The sequence below is a fragment of the Plecotus auritus genome, assembly GCF_963455305.1.
Source record: "Plecotus auritus genome assembly, chromosome: 7".
NCBI classification, from domain to species: domain Eukaryota; kingdom Metazoa; phylum Chordata; class Mammalia; order Chiroptera; family Vespertilionidae; genus Plecotus; species Plecotus auritus.
The window spans coordinates 567,613-595,177 of NC_137774.1; the positions used below are offsets into that span (position 1 = coordinate 567,613).

Genomic DNA, 27,565 nt, shown 5'->3' on the forward strand with positions numbered 1-27,565 from the left:
AGCCCGAAGTCGAGGCAACGCGCTCCGAGCCAATGGGAGGGGATGAGGGCGGGGCTTAGGAGTGCGCGCTCCGGTATGATTGGCTGGAGGCGTGTGGGTGGGGCCAAAGTGGGGCGCGCTTAGGGCTCATTGGCTGGGAGCGCGAGGGCGGGGCTCCGAGGAGCGCGCGCGGCCGTGGCGGTCATGGAGGGAACCAGCGCCTGCTTCCGGAAGGTGAGCGCGGAGGCGTGGGGGTCGGGGTTAGGAGGCCCTTTTAGGGCGGGCGCATCCCCAGAATCCAGCCGCAACCCCAGCCCGCGCGCCCCTCGCCGCTCCCCTCCCGGCGGCTGGGGTGAGGCACAGCGACCCCCAGGCCCCGCCTCCGCAGTCGAGGACCCAGGAACCGGGCGCGCCAAGAGGAGCCGGGCCCGCGCCCCTTCCGCCCTGACGGTGGGGATCCGGCGGGACTTTGCCTAAACCGCTGGGCGTGGAGCGCAGGTCCGCGCAGCTCGCTGGTGGGGTCACATCGCCGCACAGCCCAGGCCTCCCCTCGCTGCTCCCTGCGCTTCCGTCTCCCCTGAGCTGAGGCGAGGCCCCCTGCAGCTCGGTCTGGTGTTGGGGCGCCACCAGCGCTTCGTTAACAGCCCTGGCACAGCCAGGCCCCGTGACCTGCACCCGACACAGGCTCACCCCTTAAACGCGCAGCGCCCTCGGCGAAGGCGGCCCAGCCTCCGGGTGCTCTGCTCGGAGCCCTTGAACCAGGAAGGTGCGCCGGAGGGCCTCAGCCCGAGCCTTCCTCGTCCCCGCAGCCCCAGTGCGGTCTCGGCCTTGCCGAGCCGGGGGCTTCTCGCTGGTTCGCCTTCCCCTCGGTCCCCTCTTCCCCGTCAGCGGGATCCTGGCTCTGCCCTGGCCCCGGGGTTAGTCGCCGAGGCAGGGGTGACTGGCAGGTGGCTGTGAGAACCCCGTTATGACAGCTGGAGAGGGGGCGCGGGGCTGTCCTCCGTCGCGCCCACCTGGACAGCTCAGGGGCCTCCAGCCAAGGGCTCCGTCCAGAGCTGGGGTTGCGGTCACTGCCCCTGAACAGGGCTCTTCCCGGGCGGGTAACGGAGGGAGGGGCAAAGGCTGAGAGCACCCCGGTCCCATCCTGTCCTCCAGTTCAGGTCACTTGTGTAGGGGCTGCTGCTTCCTGTCGGCGCCTACCCTTTCATTGTTGGGGAAACTCCATGCAGCAGCCCGTCCCCAGGGGGCGCATTAGCTCTTCCTGGGGGTCTGGGCGCCGATGGGGCAGCAGAGCCTCTGGGCCCTTCCTGGTAGCTGCAGGGACCGGCAGGTGGCACCAGGCTCGCGCTCACTGCTGGAGGGGAGGCCGCCGCTGCTCCCCCAGTGGCCGGTGCTAGGTTCCTACCCTTCTGAGCGTGGGCCTCACCGGTGGGCAGACCTGTGAAGGGGCCCACCGCGGGCGGGGGAGCATGAGGCTGCCCAGGATTCCTGGAAAACTGGAGCCCCAGAGGGGTGGCTGGCACCTGGGCTGTTCCCACCTGCCCACCACCCAGTCCCCACCCTGGGAGAGGCCCCCCACACACACACAGAAATCACACCTTCCCATCCACAACTGCCTGTGGGGGCGGGGCCAGTCACTGTCCTGTTGGTCCCCCAGGAACTGGTGAGCAAGCTGCTGCACCTGCACTTCAAGGACGACAAGACCAAAGGTGGGGGCACCAGCCTGGAGCGGGAAGGGCAGTTGGGGCTGCAGCTGGCTCTGCAGGAACCTGGGAGGAAGTGGGGGTGCGCGGGGCAGCACCCCCTGGCCAGGGCGGTGGGAGAGGGCTCTCCGGTGACCTGCCTCCCTCCGTCTTGCAGTCAGCGGGGACGCGCTGCTGCTCATAGCCCAGCTGCTCAAGGTCTTCGTCGTAGGTGAGCCTGTTCTCCTGGTCCCGCCTGCACGACACGTCTCCCCTTTGCCCACACGTGGCCTTGTGGCCTCCTGAGCTGCTGGCGCGGCGGCTGGGGCTGAGGCCCAGGGGGTTGGGGTCAAGACCTCCAGCCTCGTCGCCTCACTTCCCTCCTGTCCCGGCAGAGGCGACCGTCCGCAGCATCAGGCAGGCCCAGGCCGAGGACCTGCCCTGTGTGGACGTGGAGCAGCTGGAGAAGGTGCTGCCACAGCTGGTAGGCGGGCCCAGCAGCGTGTCTGCTTCCTGTCCCCACGAGCAGGACTGAGCTGAGGGCTGGGGTGGGCTGACCCCACAGGCTGAGCGCTCTCCCCCCACAGCTTCTGGACTTCTAGGCCTCCCACCGCACTGAGGCCACCTGTCCGACTCCCGACCCAGCCCAACGCCCACGCTGTCTGTGGCCTCTGGCTTCAGACAGGAAGGGGTGCTGCTCCGAGATGCCCAGCACTGGTGGGGACAACAAATGCACGGCTGTCCCTCGGGGGCTCCGTCTGTCCTGCTCACGGCCTGGACACAGCTGAGGGGCCAGTGTGTGGGGACCAGGCTGTGGTGGGCAGAAGCGGGGCCCTGTCCTCGGCCGACAGCGGGGCCACACAGTCCTGCCCGACATCAGAGCTTGTGCACCCCTCCCCGTGTGCTGCTCCCACACGCCTCCCTGAGCTAGAAACGTGTTCTCCCAGCAACAGCAATAAATCAAGGCCGTTCTCCCAGGCAAAGCCTCTTGTTGCCATTCATCACCCAGAGTCAAGTAGCCTCAAAGCCGACCCCTCCGTCTTGGTAGGACACACACTCCTGGCCTGTGAGGGGCCTGCACCTGCCACTCACTCCCCTGGAGACACTCCTGCCTCGGGGCTGCCGCTGGCCACAGGCAGGCCTGAAATGTGGGTGTGGGTAGGGCCTGCGGGTGGAGATGCTGGGGGGCGGGGGGAGCAGTGCCAGGGACCAGCAGGTCAGCCTCAGGCCATGCCTACCCCAGAGACTGCTGTGTGGAACCCGCTAGAATCAGGGCTGGGAGGTCTGGCTGCCCTGGGATGCTCATGGGTCTTTAGGGCCCAGCTCCATGGCGTGGGGCCCAGACACCCCCAACCTCACCCTCCCCACCCCCCTTAATTCTGAAAGGAGGAAACCCACAGGACTCTAGGTCGAGGGACTATAGGCTGGGGCAGAGCTCCCCGCCTCCACAGCACCTTCCAGGCAGCCCGGGCTCCCCTGCCCGCCCTCTTGGCCCCCACTGGAGGGCACGGGCTGGGCAACAAACCCTCCACCCCTCATTCGGCCCTGCTGGTCCCTTCCTGCACCCCTTCCCGGCCTCTGCTCCCACCGTCCTCTCCCTGCCGCCTCGGGAGTTGGGCTTCAAAGTGCTGGGAGCACGTGGAAGCAATTAGACTTGAAGGGCCAGTGCCCGAGCCCCAGCCGCTTTGAGGTGCCCCGGGGGGAGATGGGCGGGAAGCTCCAGGCCAGGCTGCCAGCCCACCCTAGGGTGCCAGGGGCGAGGTGCTGGCCTGTGCGGACAGGCCAGGCCTGGAGGAGGAGATGGATGATGGCAGTGAGGCAAAGCCGCGAGGAGCAGCCGTGTATTGAGAACAGGGACCGGCTCACTGAGGGCCAGCCGGGCTGCGGGCTGCGGGCCGGAGGCCAGGGCCCGGGGGCCTGGACGTGGGCAGCGTCAGGAGGCGGCCGGTCGGGAGAAGGAACAGGAGGGTCTCAGGAGATGCTCAGTCTTTATTGGCTCTCGGGGTGAGGAGGAGGGTCCTGTCCCCGGCCGAGTGGGCACCTCCGCTGGCGGCTCTCACCTCTTGCTGGCTGCAATGCAACACGTGACCTGGAGCCCGGCTCCCGCCCGGCCGCCCCCCCCCACCCCCCACCCCCGCCCGGCCGCCCTCAGTACCTGGCAGCTTCAGCCATTTGGGCACCTTGCCCAGGTCCCTCCTCAGGGGCTGGGCTGTCCCAGGGCTGGGCTGAGGGGGCCCCCCAGCACGCTCCTCCGCAGCTGCCTCCGACTCGAGGGGCCCGGGGTCAGGGGCGGGCAGCGGGGACGAGGTCACGGAGGTCCTGGACATGCACCTGCGGTGGAAGGCCGAGGCACGGGTGGTGAGCGCTGCAGCGTGGCCCTCCCACCCCGGGCACTGCCGGCACCTCGGGCTCTCACCTGGTCACCAGCACGTCGGCTGCAGATGGGGAGACGGTGTGTTCCAGCAGCGTGGGCTCCAGATAGAGACCTGCAGGCGGCAGCACCCTCAGGCCACAGGGAGGGGGCCAGGGCTGGGGGGGCTGCCCCGGAGCCCCAGGAGGGGGGGATCAGACCACAGGTCTCCCTTCCAGGCCCAAAAGCAGGCCCTGCTCTGGGACCCACTCACCTGCTGGCTCCTCGGCCCCGAAGTGCACCAGGGCGGCAGGGAAGAGGTTTGCCTGCAGGAAGGGCAAAGGGAGCTCAGGGGCCAGGCGGGCACTGAGGGTGGAGACAGGGCTGCAAGGGACGGCCCGAGCCCCGGACACAGCCTGCACCTGCCCCTCACCGACTGCCCCGAGGACCATGGCTGCGGCCCCACAGCTGACCCAGGGCAGTGACCCCACTGAAGCCGTGTCCTCCGCCTCGGAGCCAGCGGAGCCTGTCTTCCCTGCGTTCTTGGCTCCAGCTCCGCACTCGGAGGCGAGGTGGGCGACGGACAAGGACCACAACACTTGGAAACCCCATTGTGACGCCTGGGTCAGAGCTCGTGGGTACATGGGGGCTGCCCTGGGGCCTGAGGCTGGAGGTGGCCAAGGAGCAGGGAGGGGATGTGGGTAGGACAGTGCCCTCCCTCCCAGCAAGGCCAGACCCCGACTCAGTGGGACCACAGGTGCTGGGACTCCCCTTAGCACCCCACGTGGCAGCATCTTCCTATTTCACAGGACCCTGGCCAAGCCCACCTGGTGGGTGGGGCCATCTGGGGCCACAGGTCTTACAGCCTTGAAGGGCCCTCCCCTCGCACCTGTCCGAAGCCCCGCCCACTGGTCCGCGTCTCCGGGATCCCAACCCAACAGGTGACTGCAGAGCACAGGACACCCAGAGGGAGGCCTGCCACGCGGAGGGTTCCCAGACAGCAGGGGCTTCAGCACCCACTGAGGTGAGGCCTGGGGCCTGGGCAGGTGGGGGGCGGGGTCTCCGGCCCAGGAAGCAGGTTTGCTGGGGTTGTTGGGGGCCTTTGTGCCCACCGACTGCACCCCCATGGCCCCCGGCCGCTCCTAGACACTCCTGGTCCAGCAGCCAAGAGGGCAGCTGGGCCGCTGCCCCCACACCCACGCTGTCACCCCCGGAACATGGGCAGGCCCCAGGCAGCCTCCAGGCAGCAGCCAGCGTGCGGCCCTGCCAGGGACATGAGAGCCGCGGCTTCCGCGCTGCTCCCCCCAGGGGGGCTGGAGGCTTCCTGCCCCGAGCCTGCCAGCTCTGATCCCGGGCAGGGCCGCCACCCCGGGGAGGCCGCGCGCCAGGGCCGAGTGATGGATGAAAGGAGACGGCTGCTGGTGGCTGGGGGCAGAGTCACAGAAATGAGGCCGAGTGGGCGGACGGCACCCAGGGCTCCTAACTGGGGGGGTTGGTCCCCTCCCAAAGCACCTCCCAATCCAGTGCATCAATAGCTGCCGGGGGCGGGGGCAGGCGGGGTGAGCACCCAACAACTTCAGGCTCCTGGGCTGAGGGGGTCAGGCATGGCTCCCCCCACCTTGACTCCGTTCCTGGTGAGTGGCCAGCTCTGCCTGGTCCTGTCCCATTTCACCACCACCACCACCACCACCACCACCACCACCACCACCGAGCGGCAGCCCCAGCTCAGACCTCGCAGGCCTGCGGGCCACTTAACAAGGGCTGGCCTCTGTTAGTAATTAAAATATCTGAGGCGGCTTTGAAGAGGAAACCATTAGGCCCGGCTGGGGAGGCCCCAGGCTGCCCTCCCCTTGAGGACAGGACATTCCTCCTGCTCTGGAGGCGGCCCAGCAGGCGCTGGGTCAACACTCCTCACCCTCCAGGAGCAGCCGCAGGGGGGCCGCGGGGGCAGCCAGCGGGGGCAGCCAGCGGGGACAGCCCGGCCGGGAAGGCAGGCAGGGAGCAGGCAGCAGGGCCTCCAAGGCAGCAGACCACCTGCAGTGAGGGCTCTGACCCTTGACCTCAGGACCTGCCCCAGCTGCCCTGCCTGTGGACCCTGTCCACCCAGACCCAGGGCAGGGAGCCCCGCAGCCAAAGGGCCCGGCCCCTGGGGCAGCAGCGGAGGAGGCAGGAAGCAAGCACAAGGCCAACTTTAGAGGCTCTGCACACCACCCCCCGCCCCCCATCCTGGGCCTCAGGGAGACCCCCCTCTGACCTTGGCCTTGCCCTGCAGAGCGGCCCGAGTCCACCCCCACCCCAGGCCAGCAGCCAGTACCTGAAAGAGGGTCAGCGTGTGGTCCTCCAGGATGGTTTTCGGAGGAGTGATGACTGGGGAGAGAATGTCTCGTGAGGAAGGCCTCGCCCCTCGCCCACCGCCACTCCCCAGGGAAGACTGGCTGGAGGGCCGGCAGCCTCAGCTGGGCTATTCTAGAAGAACCCTCAGTCCACAGCCCTCTGCCCACTTCTCTGCTGCAGCAAAAACCCTGGTGAGGGGCTGGGTGGGGGAGTGGCCGGGCCAGCCCCCTGCCAGGACCCAGCCCGCGGCACCCATCCGCAGCTCGGGCCCTGGGAGCCGGTGGCAGCGGAGCAGGGAGGGCGCAGGCGGGCCTGGGAGCAGTACTCACACAGGTGGAAGGGCAGCGCAGGGTTCTCCAGGTGGCTCCTCACAAAGTCCCGCAGGTCCCCCACTGAGGAGGAAGGGGAGGGTGAGCGGCCCCCAGCAGACGCACCCCGCCGCCGCCCCGGTGGGATGGGACAGGCCGGCCGCACCAGGCTGCCCCCCACCTGGGCAGCCACTTCCAGGGCCCTGGCACTCAGGACAGACACCGATCCGAGCCCGGGGCTGGCAAGTCACCCTTGTTCCTTCCACAGGACCGAGACCCTCAGCTGGCCCGGGGCAGGGGCCGCCCCCACTCCCAGCCCCCGCCCGCACCCTGCAAACGGCCTCCCTTCGCCTCCCGCTGCCTGAGCTGGGCAGAGCTTTCCCCCAGGAGCGGCAGCCCAGGCCCGCGGCCCGCTGTGGGGGTGGGGAGCTCTGGGTGGCCTCCGTCCAGAAAGAACGGGTGCAGGGGGCCAGGCGCCGCGGGGCCAGCTCAGAGCCCGCTGCCTGCATCCCTCAAGCCCCCGCTTCCCTGAGCCCAGGGCCCGGCGGCCGCAGGCCACAGCCTGGAGGGAGCGTCCTGGACGCAGGCGCGGCCTACCTGTCTCGCTGGGGCGGAAGAAGCCCTGCAGGATGTAGCGGTCGGGGAACAGCACCCTCAGGACCACCTGGGCGGGGACAAGCCGCGCTGTCAGGACAGCCACAGTCCTGCCCGGCAGGGAGGCAGCTGCCCCTGGGCCCAGTGGCAGGACCCCACCTGGCAGAGACCAGGACCGGAGCAGGTGGAGGTGCCAGCCACCGTGTGTGCCGCCCCGTGCACACAGACTTCCGTTTTCACCCTAAAGCCAGGCCGCTGGTTCTGTGACGAGCCGCGCTATGCGCGCTCCGGGAGCTCGGAGCACACGCAGGGCTGTGCGCCACGGTCGCCCAGGAGGAACCTGCACAGGCCACGCTGACCCCAGCCCCGCCCATACCTTGGGGTATCGCTCCAGCTTCTCCTTCATCTGAGCCTCCCTGAAGGCCTTGGTCACTAAGGGGGCCTCTTCCAGGCGCTTCCTGTGGAAGGAAGGGTGGGTAGAGGTCCCGGTCTCACGCCAGAGAGGAGGCCCACCGGGCTGGACAGACAGGCCCCGGCTCCCCCTGCCTGGCCCTCCCCAGGTGCGGCCAGGCGTGGAGTTGGGGACCAGCGGTGGGAAGCGGGGCGACCACGGGGCTGGGCAAACCCACCGCTCACTCTTGAGCTGGGCCAAGCGCCTCCTCACGTCGTCCACCGTCACCTCGAAGAACTCGTCGGGCAGCTCCGCGGGCCAGGCCTGGAGCAGCTCCCCCAGGTCCGGGTGGCACACCACGGGGTCCCGGTCCACCGGCTGCCGGGCAGAGCACACGGCTGACGCAGGTCCCAGGTGCCCGGCCACGTGGGCTGGGTCACCCGGGCCCTGCAGCTGGAGCAGTGTGCACCCATGTCAAGCCCAGGCCCCCACCAGCCTGTGGCCAGGCCAGGCCTCAGGGTGGGGCGTGGGACTGCCCTCACTTCCAGGCTCGGTCTCTGCCGGGGCCCAGGCAGTGGGTGAGGGACGCTCAGCAGCCGGCCTCCCGCAGCCCCTTGCTCACTTCCTGGGGAGCAGTGCCTGGTCCAGACCACGTCAGGGCTCCGAGGGAGGAGCAGGGGAAGCGGCAGCCCCAAATTAGAGGTTTGGCAAAAACCTGCCGCCGCTGCCCCACAGCCAGGCTGACCCCGCCCTCCCCAGGGGAGCAGCCTGGCCGTGTCTGCCCACCCCGGGGACACAGGAAGGGACAGCGCCACCCTAATTGGCAGCAAGGTCGACGGAAATTACAAGGCAGGGCTGCTCTGCGTGTGGCGCTCCGGGGGGGTAATTGCAGCGAGCGTCGGGGCACCTTGGGGCGCGGAGGCCGCCGGGGCGCTGGCCGACGGAGGTGTCCAGCCAGGTCCTGTCCTCCCACAGAAGGGCCCACAGCCATCTCGGCAGGGCCGCCAGGAAGCTGCCCTCTGCTCCTGCCGCCCCCACACCCCCTGCCAGCATGGCGTCCCACCTCCTGTTTCTCACCCGGGACCAGGGCGGGCTTGGCAGATCTGGGAACAGCCTGTCCGATCGTCCCTTCCCGTGGCCCGGCCTGGCCACAGCCCTCGGCTCAGCCAGACCCCAGACCTCGGTGTTGGGGTGACTGCTGCCTCAGTGCACCTGCCAGGTGCCTCCAGGGCCACCTCCCCGCAGCACAGAGCCGACTGCACCCCGGGGCCCCTGTGGTCCCCAAGACCTCTCCTTGGGAAGGGGAGCGGCCCGCTAGGAAGCCCCTCTGACCCGAGGGCCGTGGCCAGTGGCCAGGAAGGGCAGCCGAGGCCTGGGCAGCAGAGCCCGGAGGTGGCGGGCCAAGGCTCCTGGGAGCTGCCCCTTCAAAGCCACAGCCTTCCTGCAGCCGCCGCGGGCCGTCTACGCCAGAGCTTTTTATAACGAGATGCCAGGCGCCGGCTGCCCCCCACAGCCACGGCGCCTGCATTCCAGCGGGGCCGAGCGTGCTGCTCCCAGGGGAGGGCGAGGGCAGGACGCGGATGCCGTGAGCTGAGCCGCCGTGCGCACGAGCCAGGATGGGCCTCCGGCAGAAAGCCCCGGCACACGCGTCACCCTGAGCGCAGCAACGGGGTGACAGGGGCCCTGCAGGGGGTCCCCGGCCCGGCACATGCGGTGGAGCCCATGGCGCCGGGCCTGCTCCTGCAGCCGCTGGGCCCCGTCGGGCTCCGTGTGCTTGCTGTCCCTGCACCGGCTTCCCCGCACGGCTCCCCTCGGAGTGACGGACGCAGATGTCTGGATGGAGAACAAGGTCCAGGCTGAGACGTCGTGGAAAAAGGACCCCCAGGGGCGGCCGAGGGGAGAGCCACGGCCACATCCTCGCCCTGGGAGAGGCTCCCGGTGCCGGCTGAGAAGGGCCAAGATGAACCCACAGCGGGTGCGCGGCCATGGGCTGGGGCACAGGCTCTGGACGACGGAGCCCGGAACCTGCGAGGAAGTCCTGACGCAACCTCCGCGGCCTGAACCCGCAGGTCCCTACGGCTGCCAGGGGGCCGCAGCGGGCGGCGTGCTGAGGGGCGCTCCTGTGAGACCTGACTCGCCTCATCGGACCGTGGCCAGGGGACCAGGAGGAGGGACAGGAGCCCTCCTCGGCCCTGCGACAGGCCAGCACTGGACAGTGGGACTGACCCCAGGCCATTTGGAGGTGGGGGCACGGGGACCACCTGCCAGCTGACGGCGGCCCCCGGCTCTTCAGAGTCCCTGCCCCACAGAACGGGCCTGGAAGGGACCCGGAGGGAGCGAGGTGGACAGCACTGGCCGCTGGGGCCCCACGCCACGCTCAGTGCGACCACACGCCCGACCAGGCCAGACGTCGAGGGACCAGGGAGCCGGCGCCCGGCTGAGACAGGGCTGCTGGCCTCCGGCCGGTGGACTCACTCCAGCAGCCGCCACGAGTAGAACCACTGGGCCCGGGGGCCCTCACGGCGGAGGCCTCGTGGCCACGGAGGCTTCACTTTCTGGACAGTAACTTTCCAGGACGTGGTGACACCCAGAGAAAAAAGCAGAAGCTGCGTGGGGTGACCTCCGGCCCAGACCCCCAGCTTCCTCGTGGGGCTCTCCCCTCCCCCGCAGCCCAACTGCCCTGACCGCGGGCTGGGCGGGCTGGGCAGGAGGGATGCACAGCGCTTCCCCTTGAGGCTTGGAGCTGAGCTGAGTCTCTATCCCCGCGTTACTCCCAGCCAGCCGCCCCACAAGGCACCAATCCGGGGCGGGCGGGCGGGCGGGGTCGCAGTCCTGGCCCTCAGTCCCGGCAGCACTGGGCCCACCGACCCTTTTGAGCAAAACAAGCAGAGAAGTTTTCTGAAGAGCAGTGTACAGCCAGCCCATGCAGCTCAGGGCTGAGCGTCGCCCTGTGAACCAGGAGGTCAGGGTTCAATCCTGGTCAGGGCACAGCCTGGGTGGCAGGCTCCATCCCCGGTGCGGGGCGTGCAGGAGGCAGCCGGTCCGTGATGCTTGCTCCTCATCGACGTTTCCCTCTCTCCCTCCCGCTCCCTTCCTCTCTTTGAAAAGAACAAAAACTTTTTTTTAAAAAAAGAGAAGAGAACAGGCAGCTACCGGCTGGGCTGTGGGTGACACCCCGCGGGGAAGCTGGGTGCGTCGCAGTGGACAGATGAGGGAAGGAACCCGGGAGCAGAGGCAGGGTCTCCTCACCCACAGGCGACAGCTGCCCAGGAGCCGGGGCAGCACAGCCAGGTCAGCAAGCCCGCGGGCGGGCACGCACCCCAGGCCGCAGGGGCACAAGCCGTGCCAGTCAGGACGGGGCCTCACACAGGCCCCCCAGGCCCCCGCAGGAAGCGGGCCGCGTGGGCAGCTCAGGGCTCCAGGGCGCCGTGCAGCCCGTTCTCCGCCACGTCCAGGCCGCGGAGAGCAGGACAGGGCTGGAGACGCCCACACCTGCCGCACGCCTGTGGCCGGGGCGGGGCGGAGCTCGGCACCACACACACCGGCAGCCCCGCAGGGACAGGCTCCGCCGCCCTGGAGCCCTGGACCCGCAGGTGACAGGCAGGGCGGCTGGCTCCTGGGGGAGCTGGCTCCCGGGGAACGTCCCGGGCAGGCGCCCCGCCCGGCCGAGAGGAGGAGGGGAGCCAGGGGAGCGAGCCAGGGAGCGGGCGGCCGGAGACAAGGCCCGCGGCCCTGAGACGGGGTGCGGGGTGCGAGGTGCGGAGGAAGTGCCGGGTCTGGGCGGGGAGACCACCCGCTCGAGGTGACAGGCGCAGGGGGACCACTGTCAGCCCGTCCCGCCCGGGGAGGACTTTGATCAGCCCCCGTGCCAGCTGTGGGGCGCCCGCTGGGGTGCTGCCCTGTGCGGAGCTGAGGGGCGGCCCCCGGGCTGGGGAAGGACTTCAAAGGACGGGCCAGGGGCCGCCAGGCAGCCAGCCTCCCGCGCCCGTCCCAATGGCCAGTTAAACTACCTTCTAATAATTAATGTTCCGACATCAAAGGCAGGAGCCGCCCGGGTCTGTAAGCCATCCCGGCCGCGGCGAGGACCTGCCTGTATTTTATCCTGTCTCTTCTGACTCTTTATTTAAGTCCAAAACCACAGCGGCGGAGCACTGATGGGAAGCTTGGAGCTTTCTGATCGCTGAAGTGCACCTTTGAAGTTCCCCCCGAGTTCTGTTTGTTCCCTCCCCTCCCCCCGCACTGCAAGGGACACAAAGCAGACACCATGTGGCCGGCCGGCCCCTGGGTGTGCGGCTGTCAGTGACGGGCGGCACGAGACGGGCGGGGACGCCCCACCAACCAGCTGCTGGGGCTCCCAGATCAAAGGCAGCGCTGCTGGCGGCCAGGCGGCCCCCTTCCCGGGGCCGGGTCAGTGCGGGGGGCGCAGGATCCTGGGCCCGACGGCACCCCCTGCGGGGAGCACAAGCCCACGCCACCCCTGGGTGCCCCTGGGACCCTCAGCAGGTTCCCAAGAACCACAGAGAGCCAGGCCCCTCCATGCAGCCCCAAAGGGAGCAGCCAGTCCTGGCCCCCAACCCAGGGTCCCCCTGGAAGCGCAGGCTCAGAGGGAGTCGGGCCCCCAGCACCGGCTCAACCCACCACACGGGCCTGCTTTCAGCCACCGATTCTGGGCCAGTGACACCGCGTGTGGCTGGGGATGCGTGCTGGTTTCTAACGGGCCCAAACGTCAGCCACCGCCCCTCCAGGATAAACATGCCCAGAGCTCAGGACGGGCCTGGCCCTGCCCTCCCTGGCCACTCAGCAGGAGACACCACGGGCAGTGTGGGGAGCAGGGGCGGGGTCTGGCCACCCACCCCTCTGCAGGCCCCGGGCCCCACTCCGCAGCCGGCCCGCTGCAGGCTCCCCAGGTGTGACCCGGAGGCAGGAGGGGGCTCCCGAGGACGGGCCGGGCCTCCAGTCTCTTCACCCAGAACAAGACGGAGCTGAAGCTCGGCTTAACCCGCCCACGTGAGGGGAGAGGAAGCTCGTGCCGAACCGGCGCGGGCCCTGGAATGCGCCGACGGCTCCCTGGCCCCACGGGGCCGACCGACCCTCACCACGGGATCGCGCTGGGGAGGACGGGGACGTGCTTCCGTGTAGAAAAGCAGTTTATAAAGCTCAACACCTACTTGTGGTTAAGAAGTTCTCGGGAAATCAGGACGAGAAACTCTGAACGTGGCAGGAGCTTCCCACGGTCACGTGACACGTCCCAGATCAACGAGGGGCCACGTCTCCCCTTCGAGGGCCTTCCACCACCACCGGACACACGAGGGAGTGAGACCAGGCCACGGAGGAGACCAGACGACGGTGTCTGCGGAGCCACGGCCCTCAGGTGACGGGCGGCCTAACCGGCTCTCGCCACGGCCCTCGCCGCCCACCGCGGCGCTCCGCCTGGAAGGGGTCCGGGAAGGATCCTGCTCGTCATCTAAACCCCGCGTGGACCTCCACGAGCGGAGGCAGGAGCCGGGGGGCCGCTCTGCGGGAAGGAAAGGGCCCGGGAGCTGGGCGCTGAGCCCCGAGCACAGGCACCGCCCACTACACGGACCCTCACAGGACACAGCCCCGCTACACGGACCCTCACAGGACACAGCCCACTACACGGACCCTCACAGGACACAGCCCCGCTACACGGACCCTCACAGGACACAGCCCCACTACACGGACCCTCACAGGGCACAGCCCCGCTACACGGACCCTCACAGGGCACAGCCCACTACACGGACCCTCACAGGGCACAGCACCACTACACGGACTCCTCACAGGACACAGCCCCGCTACACGGACCCCTCACAGGGCACAGCCCCGCTACACGGACCCTCACAGGGCACAGCCCCGCTACACGGACCGGACCCCTCACAGGACACAGCCCCGCTACACGGACCCCTCACAGGGCACAGCCCCACTACATGGACCGGACCCCTCACAGGGCACAGCCCCGCTACACGGACCCTCACAGGACACAGCCCCGCTACACGGACCAGACCCCTCACAGGACACAGCCCCGCTACACGGACCCTCACAGGACACAGCCCCGCTACACGGACCGGCCGGCGCGGCCCCGCTGGAGAGCCAGGTGGGTCCAGGCAAGGTCTCCCCTTGGCGCTCCCAATACTCAGAGTCGGCCGGACTCGGGAGGACGACCCTGGAGGCAGGGGAGCTGGGGTGCCCGGGGCCCGAGACGCCCGGGGGATGGCCACGAGCCGCCACGGTAAGAGGAGGGGAGGCAGCAGCCAGGCAGAGGGACCCACAGCACAGCCGCTGGGCCGACGCCGCCTGTTCCGCGGACGCCGCTGCGTGAGGCGGGAACCGCGCTGGAGAAGGTTCCAGAGGGGCTCCGAGGAGGAGTCCAGCATTGCCATCCGGAGAACCGACCCGACAGGGCCCGAGCCCGGCTTCCCTCCCCGAGTGCCCACGCGGCTGCGCTGCCAGGGCGAGGCCTGGGCCCGGCCGTCTGACCACTGGACACGGCCTGGCTGCCAGGGCACACGGGGAGGACCTGGGCCGCCTGCTCAGCGGGACCAGAATGTGGGCCCTCCCACCGCACGGGTCGGTGTGCGGTCGGGAGCGGAGGGTGGGCGTCCGAGGGGGCGGGTGAGACCCGGAAGGAAGTGGGTGACGCGTGAGTCAGAGGCGCGTGGACGGGTCAGCACCGAGGAGGCGAAGTGCCGCTCACAGAACCGGCCGCAGCCGTGCCCACGCCGCCAGCTGCGCCCGAGCTGCTCAGACGGGAGGGCCACACGCCGAGGCGCTGGAGGCAGACGGCACTGCACGCTCGGCCTCTGCGTCCCGGGCCGGCCATGTCAACGCCGACCCGGCGGAAGCCCCGCCCGGACAGGAGTGCCGAGGCCATGCCCAGGCAGGGGTCACGGGGGAGGCAGGGGTCACGGGGCACACGAGTGAGTCGAACCCATCAAACCACATCGAAAAGGGTGCCTCAAAGAAGCCGATTGCAGCCAAACCAAGGTCCCTTCCGTGAGGGGGAGCGCCCCAGCGAGCCTGCCGCCCCGCTGACCGGCCGAGGGGCAGTGTGGTTGGAGGACGGACCCAACGCCCAGCTCACGGCTTACCGGCTCCGGCTCCGGCGGGGGCCTTGACTTCTTTGGCTTGGAGGGGCCTCCGGGGCTGGAGAAGGACTTGGGGAGCTTGGCGGACGGTGACGTCAGACACCGCGCAGACCCGCAGGGGCCCCCGAGGCGCTGCCCGCCTCCCGAGAAGGGCACGAAGGGGGGGGGCTTGGGCTCCTCCGAGATCTGCTTCGCCGGGGCGTCCAGGGGCTTCAGGCCCGGGCCCTCCGCGCGGCTGGCCCCTGAGGTGCCTGCTTCATCCTGGTGGCTCACGTCGCCCCTGCTGAGCCCGGCCGAGTCCCAGGGGAGCAGCGGGCTGCCGGCTGCCTGCTCAGCCGACAGCGAGGGGGTCGGGCTGGCTGGGCTTTTGGTCCGGGCGCCCCCAGGCTCCTGCGTGGTGGCCGGGTCGCATCGCCTCATGGCGAACCTGGGGCCAGAGAGAGGGACGCTTCGCTCGTGGTCTCAGCACCGGTCTCACTGCCCCTCCCCCACCGCGGTGGCCTCGGGCCGAGCGGGGAGCGCCACAGGCACGTGTCCCTCACTTTCCCATGCTTCCCGCCCCGCTCCTGTGAGACCCCATTTCTGTCACAACACAAGAGGCCCCACCTGATGATGGCGCTGCCCCCGGTGAGGCCCAGGGACAGCAGCGTCGTGCTCTGCAAGGCGGCTCTGCCGGTCACCTGCAAGGAGACAGGACGGTGTGCCCACGCCCGCCCCTCCCTCGCAGAGCGCCCCGCCAGGCTGGGCCGAGGCTTCACGCTGCCCCGCGGAAGGCACGGAGGCCCTGCCCACTGCCTGACCCACCGACACGGCCGCCCAGCCTGGCCACCACCACCACGGTTCCCAGCCAGCCCGAGGCCGAGGCCCAGCCACCCGCACCCCAACTGCACCCGAGCATCTGCTCTGGGGCCTGGGTCTGTCCCCAGCCCGACGTCCCCGAGGCCTGGGCAGGCGGGGCTCAGGCCTGGGTGAGTGACAGTGGCCACGTGACCAGCCCTCTGAGGGCTGCACTGACCACGACGGCCCTCACTGGGGCCCAGGTCCACCCCCCAGGCCCCTACCCTCCCAGCCCGGAACCCCTTCCTCACGGGCGTCCCACCCACCACGGCCTCCTGGGCCCTCGGGGACAGTGGCCACCCCAGGCCAGGAAAAGGCCCTCAGCCAGGACTCCAACAAAAGGCCCCTTGAGCCAGGGGACCGAGCGCCAGGAGGGTCCTGCCGTGGCAGGCGGGGGGCGGGCAGGGCCTCTGCCAGCTGGGCCCGCACCGCCCTGCGCTCGGTTTTGGAAAAGATCAAAACGGAGCAAAGCAAATATTTATTAAAATGAAACCACTTTTGTGACTCTCGGGCTCTGAGAGAAGCTGAGAAAACAAACAGGCGTGGGGAGGTTCTGGGAGCAGCCGGGCCGCGGTTAGTTCCAGCGGAGCGGCCCTGCTTTTTCCATGAACACATGGGGCTTTCAGAGCTCCCTCCCGCCGCTTTGAAGGCAGTGGAGGGAGCGGGAGGGGTTTCCAGACTGGAAACCGGGCTGGGCCGCATGGCGACGGGAGCGGCGGCGAGCCGGCCAGGCGGGTGGAGCCGCAGTCCTACCTCATCCCTCATGTACACGCAGACCGGGCTGGCCTCCCACGGCTGCTCCAGACACGCCCTGCGGAAGAGGGAAGGACATCAGAGGCCCGCCGCTGGCGCGGGACACTGGGGCTCTCGGGAGGGCACCCCGGGAACCCCAGAGCCACCAGAGGCTCCCCCCAGGTTCTCCAGGAAGATGGCAGCGGGCCCACACCAGACTGGCCACCAACATCCTCTCCTCACGAACCAGACCCCGAGATGGGACAGAGCAGCCCCCAGAAGCAGAGCTGGGCGGGCTGAGGATGGCAGGCGTGCAGGCGCACACTCAGTGCATGCACCCGACACCATCTCACACTACCCAGGCCCGCCAGGCGCACACTCAGTGCATGCACCCGACGACACCATCTCACACTACCCAGGCCCACCAGGAACACACTCAGTGCATGCACCCGACACCATCTCACACTACCCAGGCCCGCCAGGCGCACACTCAGTGCATGCACCCGACGACACCATCTCACACTACCCAGGCCCACCAGGAACACACTCAGTGCATGCACCCGACACCATCTCACACTACCCAGGCCCGCCAGGCGCACACTCAGTGCATGCACCCAACGACACCATCTCACACTACCCAGGCCCGCCAGGCGCACACTCAGTGCATGCACCCGACGACACCATCTCACACTACCCAGGCCCGCCAGGAACACACTCAGTGCATGCACCCGACGACACCATCTCATACTACCCAGGCCCGCCAGGAACACACTCAGTGCATGCACCCGACGACACCATCTCACACTACCCAGGCCCGCCAGGCGCACACTCAGTGCATGCACCCGACGACACCATCTCACACTACCCAGGCCCACCAGGAACACACTCAGTGCATGCACCCGACGACACCATCTCACACTACCCAGGCCCACCAGGAACACACTCAGTGCATGCACCCGACACCATCTCACACTACCCAGGCCCGCCAGGCGCACACTCAGTGCATGCACCCAACGACACCATCTCACACTACCCAGGCCCGCCAGGCGCACACTCAGTGCATGCACCCGACGACACCATCTCACACTACCCAGGCCCGCCAGGAACACACTCAGTGCATGCACCCGACGACACCATCTCACACTACCCAGGCCCGCCAGGCGCACACTCAGTGCATGCACCCGACGACACCATCTCACACTACCCAGGCCCGCCAGGCGCACACTCAGTGCATGCACCCGACGACACCATCTCACACTACCCAGGCCCGCCAGGAACACACTCAGTGCATGCACCCGACGACACCATCTCACACTACCCAGGCCCGCCAGGCGCACACTCAGTGCATGCACCCGACGACACCATCTCACACTACCCAGGCCCACAGCACCACCAGGCCATGCCCAGGCTGGAGCTGGCCACGTCCTGGCTGGGGAGCTCGTGACACGGAGGGACGGAGGGAGGTCCACGCCTGCATTTCCTGACACATAACCGCCTGCCAGCCCCTCCTCAGGGCGTGCCTGGGACCTGCAGGGCCCGTCTCAGGGCCTCGGGGCTCACACGCCCCGTGGATATGGCTGGGACGGAGACCGTGGAGCTGAACTGGGGCCAGAGCAGCAGGTCTCTGGCTGCCTGCACGTGCCCCACGCACACGCGGACGAGACGCGACAGGCCCTCTGCGTGGCGCTGGCGTGGGTTCTGCCGCTTCTCGCTTGCTTTGAGCTTTTACTTGTGTGTGTTGCCCACGGCCAAGACCCACCCCCAGAGCCAGCTATGGGGCCTCTGGGGGGATGCAGCCCTGCCCCTGCCCTGGCACCACCAGCCTCCTCGCCCCCCGAGGTCCCTGCAGGAAGGGGGAGACCCGAGCCGAGAGCCTGGACCAGAGCAACACTGGGTCGGAGCACACCCCCAGGGCCTGGGCCCCGGCCCACCCCGACCCGTATACGACTCAGGCCTCGGGAACGCACAGGCCCAAGTGCCAGAGCGAGCCGTCCCCAGGGACCCCGCGCCAGCCCAGCGGGACCACAGATCACAGCGGCGGAGCGGCCTCCTGCCTGCAGAGCCTCCGACATCAAACGCCAGCCCGGCTTTGATGTGCTCCCTCCGAGGGATCGGGTTCCGAGTGGATCTGAGGGAGACGCCTGTAAACACGCGAGGGGCGGGCGGCTGCAATCACTTCCAGACTTCCCGCCAATTAGCAGAGCGCTCCGGCAGGACGGGGCCGGGGACATTCCAGCTCATGGGGAGCCGCCCTCACACCCTCCCTGAGTCCCAAACGTCTCCAAGGCTGAGCCATCCGAGGGCCTCCCGAGAGCCCTGGGCCCCAGACCCGGCAGAACCCGGGCGTCGGGTGGCCCTCCCGTGGGTGCCCACCTGCCGCCCCTCCCCAGACATCACCCCGTGCGGGTAGGACGTGCCTGGCCAGGGTTGGCAAACGGCTCCCAGTCGGGCGGGGACAGAGGCGCTGCTGACGGCGTTACAGATGCTCTGTGCTCGCCTCAGAGCACGCGTCCCCGCAGGCGTAGGCCACCCACTCGGGCCGACGGGACACCAGGTGTGTGGAGCCCTTCTGTCCACGTCACCGGTTTGGACCTGAACAAGCTGCGCTGGCACCACGCCAGTCCCCACGCGGGAACCACCAGAACCAACCCAAACCCAGAGCTGGGACTTCAGGCTCAGAGGGGCGCCTGCCGCCACGGGAGGCCCCCCGCGCGAGGTCACGTCCCGGGCCAGCGACTCCCGCCCACCCCCACGCAGCAGCCCAGCCAGAGCCGGAGAGCTGAGGCTAAGGGAGCAGGAGGCCCAGGCCGCTGAGCCAGCCCTCCTCAGGCGACGGAGCAGGGACAGAGGCGGGAAGCAGGCGCACGCCCGGCCTTCCCAGGGACACTCGGGTCCCGGTGCACTCTCGGGGGAGGCGGGGGACGAACAGTGAGATGGAGCCGCGGGTGCGGCTGTGAAGTCGGTGGGAGCAGAGGGCCCAGGCCTCGGGGCAGATGCCACCTGGGCTGGCGGGCTTGGAGCCCTGGCCGGGAGGCCCGCCGGTGCAGACACCCAGGAAGCGGAGAGGACTGGCCAGTCCAGGTGCAGGCAGTGCCGTCCGAGGCAGCGACCAGCTCCAGGTGAGACCTCCTCCTACCACAGAGACCCCAGAACACCTCATTCTCCCTGCGGAGCACACGGGCGCAGGGAAACGTTTTGGATACACTGAGCCAAGTTCGTCACGTTCCCAAGATTAACTGCTCGTGCTCTGGCTCTCCTTTGACGTGGCGAACAGAAAATTCCTAACCGCCTCTGCGGCACGCACATGTGGCCCACGTGATGTGTCATGTGGCTAGTGAGTAGCCCAGACTCTGGGGTCAGAGGTCAGAGCTGGACCTCCAACCCCCTGATCCCTATGCAGAGGACCTGCCCCTGAGCCACGTGGGCTGGTGCCCACTCACCCCCCATGGCTCCGCCGAGACTGCACGCCACCGGCCTGGGGCCTGCCTCTCCCCAAGAACCACGTGAGCAAGGCCAGCTCCCTGCACGGCCCGTCCTGTGGGGACCGGACTCTGAGCCCCTGCCCCCCCAGTGAGGTCCTGCGGCCGCAGGCAGCGACCGGCTCCTGCCCCGCCCCCGCGTGGCCCCAGCCAACCAGGCCCCTGGCCTTGCTTTGGGGCTTGCCCCCATGGGCACCCGCTTCACCGTTCGTGAACTCTGCCAAGGAGCCGCTCCCAAGGAAAGCTGGGCTGGCAGCTCTTGGAGCTGACACGTGGGGGTGCCCTCACTGCCAGCCCAGCCGCTCTGCCTCTGGAACCCCCTCTCGGGAGGAACTGGGGCGCACAGGCCTCCGGCCAGCTGTGGAGTCACAGGCGGGACTGGTGGCTGGTGCACGAGCAGCCCACACACTGGGCCTGCACGTGTGGCGATGACGCCGAAGGGATCGCTAAGGAGACACGTGACCCACTCATACGCAAGAAAGGGCGCCGGTGACGTGGGGCACAGCACCCCGTGTTAAGGACGGACATACTCCCGCGGGCCGTGGGGCCTCCTGCCATCACCCCCTTTCCTGTAGGAGCGGTCACCACTGTCCCCGCGTGAACGACACCTTCAGCACAGCCCAGGAGCCGGCCCCGCCCCAGGGCCTGGGGGAACCTGACCCGTCCCCAGGGGCCCGCAGGGTCCTCACCTGGTCCCTCCCCACCTGCACCTGAAGGACCGCTCTCTCCCCACAGGGGCTCTTGCCCTTCACAGCAGGGCGTCCCAGGCCCTTTCCCACGGAGGCCCCCCGCTTCTCTCCAGTTGGCATCCCCGGTGCCCGAGCTCCCGGCCCCATCAGCTGGTCCCCACACGCGGAGCCTGTGCCCCTGCCTCTGCTTCCTCCTCCTCTGGGGGGTCCCTCCATTCTGCTGGGGGAGCTTGCACAGGGGACAGACTTCCATCACACGAGAGACCACGCTTAAAGGGGCAACGTTCAAGCTGTTCGTTCGGCAGGAACTGACACACACCCATCATCATCAACACTTTCTCTTTAAACATGACCCACGCCCAGCCATGTGGCTCAGTGGTTGAGCACCTACCTATGAACCAGGAGGTCACGGTTCGATTCCCGATCGGGGCACAGGCCTGGGTTGTGGGCTTGATCCCGGATCACGCAGGAGGCAGCCGATCGGTGATTCTCTCTCATCACTGATGTTTCTACCTCCCCTCCCCTCTTCCTTCCTCTCTGAACGCGATAAAAAATAAACCAACACGACCCGTTTTCCTGGTGAGCATCTGTCAGCACCCTCTCTCCCCCCACCGCGTGGGGCCTCTCAGTCCCCCGGAAAGAGCCACGGCCGGAAAGAGCCACGGCCGGAAAGACGCGCTGCTGGCGACCAGCACCTGCCAGGCAAGGCCAGTGCACAGGCAGGCCCGCGTCGGACCTGTCCTCCCCCCAGGATGCAGCGTGCCGGCCGCAGTGCAGGCCCGCGTCGGACCTGTCCTCCCCCCAGGATGCAGCGTGCCGGCCGCAGTGCAGGCCCGCGTCGGACCTGTCCTCCCCGCAGGATGCAGCGTGCCGGCCGCAGTGCAGGCCCGCGTCGGACCTGTCCTCCCCGCAGGATGCAGCGTGCCGGCCGCAGTGCAGGCCCGCCCGGGACCTGTCCTCCCCCCAGGATGCAGCGTGCCGGCCGCAGTGCAGGCCCGCGTCGGACCTGTCCTCCCCCCAGGATGCAGCGTGCCGGCCGCAGTGCAGGCCCGCGTCGGACCTGTCCTCCCCCCAGGATGCAGCGTGCCGGCCGCAGTGCAGGCCCGCGTCGGACCTGTCCTCCCCCCAGGATGCAGCGTGCCGGCCGCAGTGCAGGCCCACATCGGACCTGTCCTCCCCCCAGGATGCAGCGTGCCGGCCGCAGTGCAGGCCCACATTGGACCTGTCCTCCCCCCAGGATGCAGTGTGCCGGCCGCAGTGCAGGCCCACATTGGACCTGTCCTCCCCCCAGGATGCAGCGTGCCGGCCGCAGTGCAGGCCCGCGTCGGACCTGTCCTCCCCCCAGGATGCAGCGTGCCGGCCGCAGTGCAGGCCCGCGTCGGACCTGTCCTCCCCGCAGGATGCAGCGTGCCGGCCGCAGTGCAGGCCCGCCCGGGACCTGTCCTCCCCCCAGGATGCAGCGTGCCGGCCGCAGTGCAGGCCCACGTCGGACCTGTCCTCCCCCCAGGATGCAGCGTGCCGGCCGCAGTGCAGGCCCACATTGGACCTGTCCTCCCCCCAGGATGCAGCGTGCCGGCCGCAGTGCAGGCCCGCCCGGGACCCGCCCGGACGCTCACCTGGTCTGAGCGAAATGGCTGAGGAGCTCCCAGAGGGTCTGCCCGGAGCAGAAGGTGCCCTGCAGCCTGGAGCCGTCGTCCAGCTGCAGCGCGATGCGGACCTGAGAGGAGAGGAGGCTGAGGGGGCGCTGCCCTGCACCCAGAGACTCCGCCTGGGTGAGGGCTCCCGGGTCTTGGGGTGCGGGGCGGGGGGGGGGGGGGGCACTGTGTGGCGCAGCTGTAACACCGGCTCGTCCCGTTCTGTGCATTTTCCCTCACTGAGCACGTGGCTTCCCTCAGCCCCTTTGTGACGGTCACGTCCCTGAAGGGGACGCAAGGCTCTAACCAGAGCGGGATCGCCGTTCTGGCCCCTCTGCCGAGGACGCGCCGGAGCGCTGGCCGGGCGTGGACTCAGCCCCGCCCACCGCGCGGCCTGCTGCTTGGGACCAGGGCCTCCTGCTCAGGTGCCACCTGCTCCCAACACAGGGAGCTGCCCGTGGGAACCTTCCTCCCATCCCACCCCGAGGGGGTCAGAGCGCCTCCACACACGTCTGAGAACTGCCGTGGCCGCGATGGTAAAGGGGTGTCAGGGTCAGTCCCGTGTCTGACTCCTGGTGGCTCCGGAGAGCTGACCCATGCCCTGCCTGCCCTTCCCGTCCTCACAGGGGCGAGCGGCCCCTCCTGGTGCTGGCAGAGCAGCGCGGCCCGGGAAGGCGGGACCCACAGGGGGCTCTCTGGGGCTGGCTTCCCTGTCTCTGAGCCTCGTGGCTGCTCGGTGGAAGGCTGGGCCCAAGACCAGGACAGAAGACAGCGGGTCCCTCCCACTTGAGGGCCACTGAGCTCGGCGCACTGCAGGCCGTCAGGCGGGGGACAGGCTCCCAGGTGAGATGAACGCAGCACAGTGAACCCCAACAGCACCCCAGCACCAAGAACCAAGTCTCATCCCAACCACCGAAGTAGAAAGCGGCTCTGCCTGACCCAGAGCAGGCGGCTGGGGTGAGGGACGCGCCCGGCGGCCTGTGCGCCTACGAGAAGGGCGGGCGCAGCGCCTACCGTGTTCTTGGGCCCCTCGCGGCTGCGGGACGCGGGCACCATCTCCAGCTTGGCGTTGTTGGGCAGGTTGGCGAACCTCCACTGCAGAGAGAGGTCAAGCACGTTCCTCTGAAACCTGCAACACAGACCACAGCCCACAGCTGGCCGCGGGCCTCTCTGCAGCGAGCGCCCCAGGCCCTCCTGCGAGAACGGGACGTGGCCTGGGGGCGGGAGCGTGTCCCTGGCTACGTGGGTCTTCCCCGGGAAAGAGCGAGCAAGCAGACACAGCTCTGAGCGTGCGAGGCAGCACAGGAAGGGGAAACCCACCGGCCGGAGCTGCCCCGACGTGGTCCGGCCACTGCCTTCCTGCTCCCCAGGGGCCAGCTCCCATCACTCCTGCTTCCTGCCATCCTGGGACAGGGCCACGCCCCCCAGGACCGAGGCAACGGTTCCAGAGGACCACGGAGAGCCGCAGAGAACCAGGCCGCCAGTGCTGAGGTCTGGTCTGACCGCTCCTCCCAGCTCGCCAAGCCAGGCCTGAGCCTGAGTGCCGGTCGCTGCCAGGGCCCCACGTGTGTGCCACCACGCACAGGGACCCGGCAGCTCTGATCAGCAAGAGGCCCGCGTGGGGCCCGACAGCAGGGCGGCCCAGCTCCTCCGATCCCCACCCACAGAGCTCCAAGCAGAGGCAGAGACTGGAGGAGTCAGGACAGGAAACCCCGAGGCAGGAGGACCCGGGCCCTGCAATGCCTGCGATGCCTGTGGGTCCTGCTTAGCAGCCTACACTCCCCCCCTCCGCCCAGCCTGTTTCACAAGGAACAGTGAGAAGAGCCAGCAGGTGGCCTGGGCCCCCAGGGGCAGAGCTGGGACCGCAGGCGGCTCCTGATGGCCAGCTTGGGTCACACGTCGGCTGTGGGCCAACAGGGGCTTTCACCGGCTCCTGCGATGAGGAGACAGACAGGACCCGGCCTCACCCGGGGGCAGGGATGGCGGGCTAGGGGACCGGGAGCCTTCCCGACCTGGTCCCTCTTCGCCTAAGCCCGGAGGACCACCCGTCCATCCGAGAGGAACGCTCTGCCCGGGGCTGTGAAACCCCGTCACTGTGCGCCTGGACTGTGGAGAGACAGCAAGTCACAAGGAGAGGGAACCAGGGAACGTGCACAGCTAACTCAGATCGGAGCTCGACGGGAGTTTAGGGGGACACGGCGCTGGGGAGAGGCCAGAGGGGTCTGACCAGAGAGGTCGCCCGTGGCAGATGGAGACGACGTGGTTTAGGAGTGAGAGCAGTTCGTGAGGCGCAGGCTTCTCGAGGGTAAGAGGCCGTTCAGATAGCCGGGCGGGGCCCCACAGCTCCAGGGCTTACCGCGTGGGGAAAGGGCGGCAGGGCCGGGAGCAGAGGGGGGTGCAGGCGTGCGACACACCGAGGCTGCCTTCCTGACAAATCACAGCGGACCCTTGAACCAAGGCTGGGGCTGAAACCCATGTATACACTCTGACCCTCCAAAACGTGACTGTGTCCCTCTAACTCCAATGGGGGTTGGTTCTGGGACCCCCGCTGAAACCAAAACTCCAAGATGCTCAAGACCCTTCCATGAAGTGGCTCAGATCAACAGTCAGCTGTCCACAGCCGCCAGGGGAGCAGGCCAGGCATTTACTGAGAAACAGCCTCTGCCCCTGGCCGGGGTGGGGTGGGGGGTGTCAGTTGGTTGGGGTGTCAGTTGGTTAGAGCGTCTTGGTGCACCAAGGCTGTGGGTTCCATCCCAGGTCAGGGCACAGTCAAGAATCCACCAACGAACACACAAGTAAGTAGAACAACTCCATGTTTCTCGCCCCCCTCCCCCCCGCTCCTCTCTCTATAAAATTATTAAAGAAATAAAAACAATGGGCACAGACAATAGGGTGGTGGAGGCCTGGGGCGGGCAGGCTGTAAGGGTCAGGGGGAGGAAAAGGGGGACATATGTAATACTGCCAACAACTAAGGTTTTTTTAGGGAATTAGAAAAAGGAAAACACCCACGTGGAGGTAGACCCCACGCACGACACAGCACCGGCAAGGCCACGAGAACAGGCCCCCCGCCACGGGCCCCCCTGTCCCCGAAGCGAGGACAGCCACGCTGTGAGGACTGCCGCCCCGGGACCCGCCCCTTCTGCGGACAGAAGCCCACACCCGTCAGTGCAGGGCCCCGATCCTTTCTTGTATTATTATTACTACTTTTAATATACTTTTATTGATGTCAGAGAGGAAGGAAGAGGGAGAGAGAGAAACACCAGTGATGAGAATCACGGATCCGCGGCCTCCTGCACGCCCCCACTGGGGGTCGAGCTTGTCAACCGGGCCTGCGCCCTGACCGGGAACCGAACCATAACCTTCTGGCCCATCGGTCCATGCTCAACCACGGAGCCACGCCGGCCGGGCTCTTTCCGTGTCTCAGACCCTCAAGGACAGCGGATGCCCTCTCTCTGGAAAATGCCCCGGCAGAGACCCGCGCCAGCAGCTCCCGGGAGGCCACTGGCTTCTCCCCCGTGTGCAGCTTTCTTCCCGTTTCTCCGTGACCACTTCCTCGTGCCCTCAGAGCCCCGGCAGGAGCTGAACGCTACCAAACGCATGGAAACCCGGTGCCAACGGGTCGAATGGTGGCCCCGAAGAGGATAGGCCCCAGGCCCTAACGCCCCCAGAGCGCGTGACTGTGACCTTGTTTGGAAACAGGGACTTTGCAGATGTCACTGGATTAAGGATCTTGACGCCCTCATCCTGAACCAGGGCGGGTGCTTCGGAGGGAAAGGGGACACCTGGGGAGGAGGCAGAGATCGGGGTGATGTGGCCACCAGCCAGGCGATGCTGGAGCCACCAGAAGCTGAGACAGGCAGGCAGGGTCCTCCCCTAAACCGCAGCCCTACACCACCTGGCCTGGGGCCCCTGGCCTCGGGGGCTGTGAGGAGGTAACCTTCCGTAGGCGCAAGCCCGCAGCACGGCCCTGGGGGGGAGCCAGCTGCGCGGGCTCACGGGAAGCCGCCCCAGCAAACTCACTTCAGATCATATTCGCTGGGGTTGAAGTCCTGCCGCCGGCACGTGTCCTCCAGCACCTGGGGATGAGACAGAGGCCATCAGCCGCTGCCCACCTGCTGCTGGGCGGGTTGGCAGGCACAGGGGCGCCGGGGCGGCTGAGGGTCGAGTCCACCTCTCAGAGGGTGGGCTCTGCTGGACAAAGCCTAGAAGGCCAATGATGGCCCGTCCACTCAACAGCTCCACGTGCCTCATCGGAGTCCCGTTCGCTGTCCCTGTCCTCTCTGGGGCCGGACGTGTCACCCCAGCTCCGCTGGCCTCCAAGCCAGTCCCTCTTCACCACAGACACCTTCCTACACACACTCCAGACCCGTCCCCCACTCACAGGAACGAAGTCCAAACGTGGCGCCCCTGCCTGCAGCGCTCCCCCCACCCCCCCCCCGCCGCCCCGACAAGAGCCAGCTCCACACCGCCAGCTCAAGCGGGCCCTGGGGGCCCTCCTTCTGTGTCCTGCATGCAGAGGCCCCCCCCACCCGACCCTGGGGGCTGCTCCCGGAAGATCCCGGTGAGCGCACTGACCCCTACACGGCGGGGCCCAATATACATTTCTAATGGGATGGATTTGGGGTCCACCAGCGGCCCCCGGGCAAGTGCAGCGAGTGAGTCAGCAAGTCAGTTCCAGGCACAAAGGCCGGCACTTCCAGCCCCGCGGACACCGGCCGGGGACACGCCGGGATGGGGACACGGGCCTGGGACCCCGCAGCCGGGATCGGGCGCCACGGCCTAGGCGAGGGTCGCAGAAGCGCCGCCCCTCGGCAGCCCGCCCCGCCCCCGCCCGCGGCCAAGCAGGGACCCTAGCGCCCGGGACCCCGGCGCGGAAGTGGGCGGGCCCTCTGCGCCAGGAGGCTGCTCATTGGCCGCCTCGGGCCCCGCCCCAGCACCGCCCGGCGACCCCCGCCCCCCCCGGAGCCAACCGCAGGAGCCGCCCGGCGCGGCGCCCCCGCCCGCCGCCCGCCCGCCACCGGCCGCCCGCCGCCCGCGGCCGCACCTGCAGGAGCACGGTGCTCGGCGTCACCTTCACCGTGTGGCGCCGCCCGTTCGGGGCCAGCACCGACACCGCGGAGCCCCCGCCGCTGGCCGGGGCCGCCATGTTCCGCTCACGTGACCCGCCGCCGCCGGCACTGCTTCAAACAACTTTATCGGCAACAGCCGGGACGCACAGCCACGCGGCCGCGGGGCGGGGCGGGGGGCGGGGCCTGCGTGCGCTTCCGGGTACGCCCGGGCCCCGCCCACGCGCCATCCCCCGCGCCGCACAGGTCCCGCCCCTGTCCTAGCCCCGCCTCGCCCTGTCCTAGCCACGCCCCCTACCCTAGCCCCGCCCCACGCGCTCCTGCCGGTCCTGAGTGTGTGTGCTCACGGCTCACCCCAACCGTCCCGCGTGGTCTCGGGCCCGGGCG

The 27,565-nt window shown here is 68.7% G+C and overlaps 2 protein-coding genes across 4 annotated transcripts; one reads left to right on the forward strand and one right to left on the reverse strand.

Annotated features, from left to right (window-relative positions):
• Positions 1–101: 101 nt before the first annotated feature.
• CENPX (centromere protein X) lies at positions 102–2,641 on the forward strand. Its single transcript, XM_080681283.1, has 5 exons — positions 102–213; positions 1,637–1,688; positions 1,840–1,893; positions 2,057–2,145; positions 2,249–2,641. Exons 1-5 carry the CDS (start codon positions 184–186, stop codon positions 2,261–2,263), a joined length of 240 nt encoding a protein of 79 aa, XP_080537409.1. The 5' UTR covers positions 102–183; the 3' UTR covers positions 2,264–2,641.
• Positions 2,642–3,471: 830 nt separating this feature from the next.
• ASPSCR1 (ASPSCR1 tether for SLC2A4, UBX domain containing) lies at positions 3,472–27,342 on the reverse strand. 3 transcript variants are annotated; one of them, XM_080681206.1, is made up of 16 exons: positions 27,157–27,342; positions 26,133–26,188; positions 23,127–23,241; positions 22,095–22,195; positions 16,332–16,389; positions 15,348–15,421; positions 14,745–15,168; positions 7,877–8,016; positions 7,624–7,705; positions 7,251–7,317; positions 6,675–6,737; positions 6,326–6,378; positions 4,286–4,337; positions 4,078–4,147; positions 3,817–3,992; positions 3,472–3,731 (listed from the first exon to the last, which is right to left on the reverse strand). In XM_080681206.1, exons 1-16 carry the CDS (start codon positions 27,256–27,258, stop codon positions 3,718–3,720), a joined length of 1,647 nt encoding a protein of 548 aa, XP_080537332.1. In that variant the 5' UTR covers positions 27,259–27,342; the 3' UTR covers positions 3,472–3,717. The 3 variants fall into 3 exon arrangements, with proteins under 3 accessions (XP_080537332.1, XP_080537333.1, XP_080537334.1); XM_080681207.1 differs by lacking the exon at positions 27,157–27,342 and adding an exon at positions 26,688–26,970 and having other exon boundaries at positions 3,475–3,731; XM_080681208.1 differs by lacking the exons at positions 26,133–26,188; positions 27,157–27,342 and adding an exon at positions 23,433–23,537 and having other exon boundaries at positions 3,475–3,731.
• Positions 27,343–27,565: the final 223 nt, after the last annotated feature.

What these genes read in the sequence shown, in the direction of transcription:
- CENPX (XM_080681283.1), top strand. Translation starts at nt 184, where the DNA reads ATGGAGGGAACCAGCGCCTGCTTCCGGAAG. An exon ending in CAAGGACGACAAGACCAAAG is followed by an intron (nt 1,689 to 1,839) that starts GTGGGGGCACCA and finishes TCCGTCTTGCAG; the next exon opens with TCAGCGGGGACGCGCTGCTG. An exon ending in GCTCAAGGTCTTCGTCGTAG is followed by an intron (nt 1,894 to 2,056) that starts GTGAGCCTGTTC and finishes CTGTCCCGGCAG; the next exon opens with AGGCGACCGTCCGCAGCATC.
- ASPSCR1 (XM_080681206.1), bottom strand. Translation starts at nt 27,258, where the DNA reads ATGGCGGCCCCGGCCAGCGGCGGGGGCTCCGCGGTGTCGGTGCTGGCC. An exon ending in AGCTGGAGCGATACCCCAAG is followed by an intron (nt 7,318 to 7,623) that starts GTATGGGCGGGG and finishes GTCCCCGCCCAG; the next exon opens with GTGGTCCTGAGGGTGCTGTT. An exon ending in CGGGGCCGAGGAGCCAGCAG is followed by an intron (nt 4,148 to 4,285) that starts GTGAGTGGGTCC and finishes TGCCGCCTGCAG; the next exon opens with GTCTCTATCTGGAGCCCACG.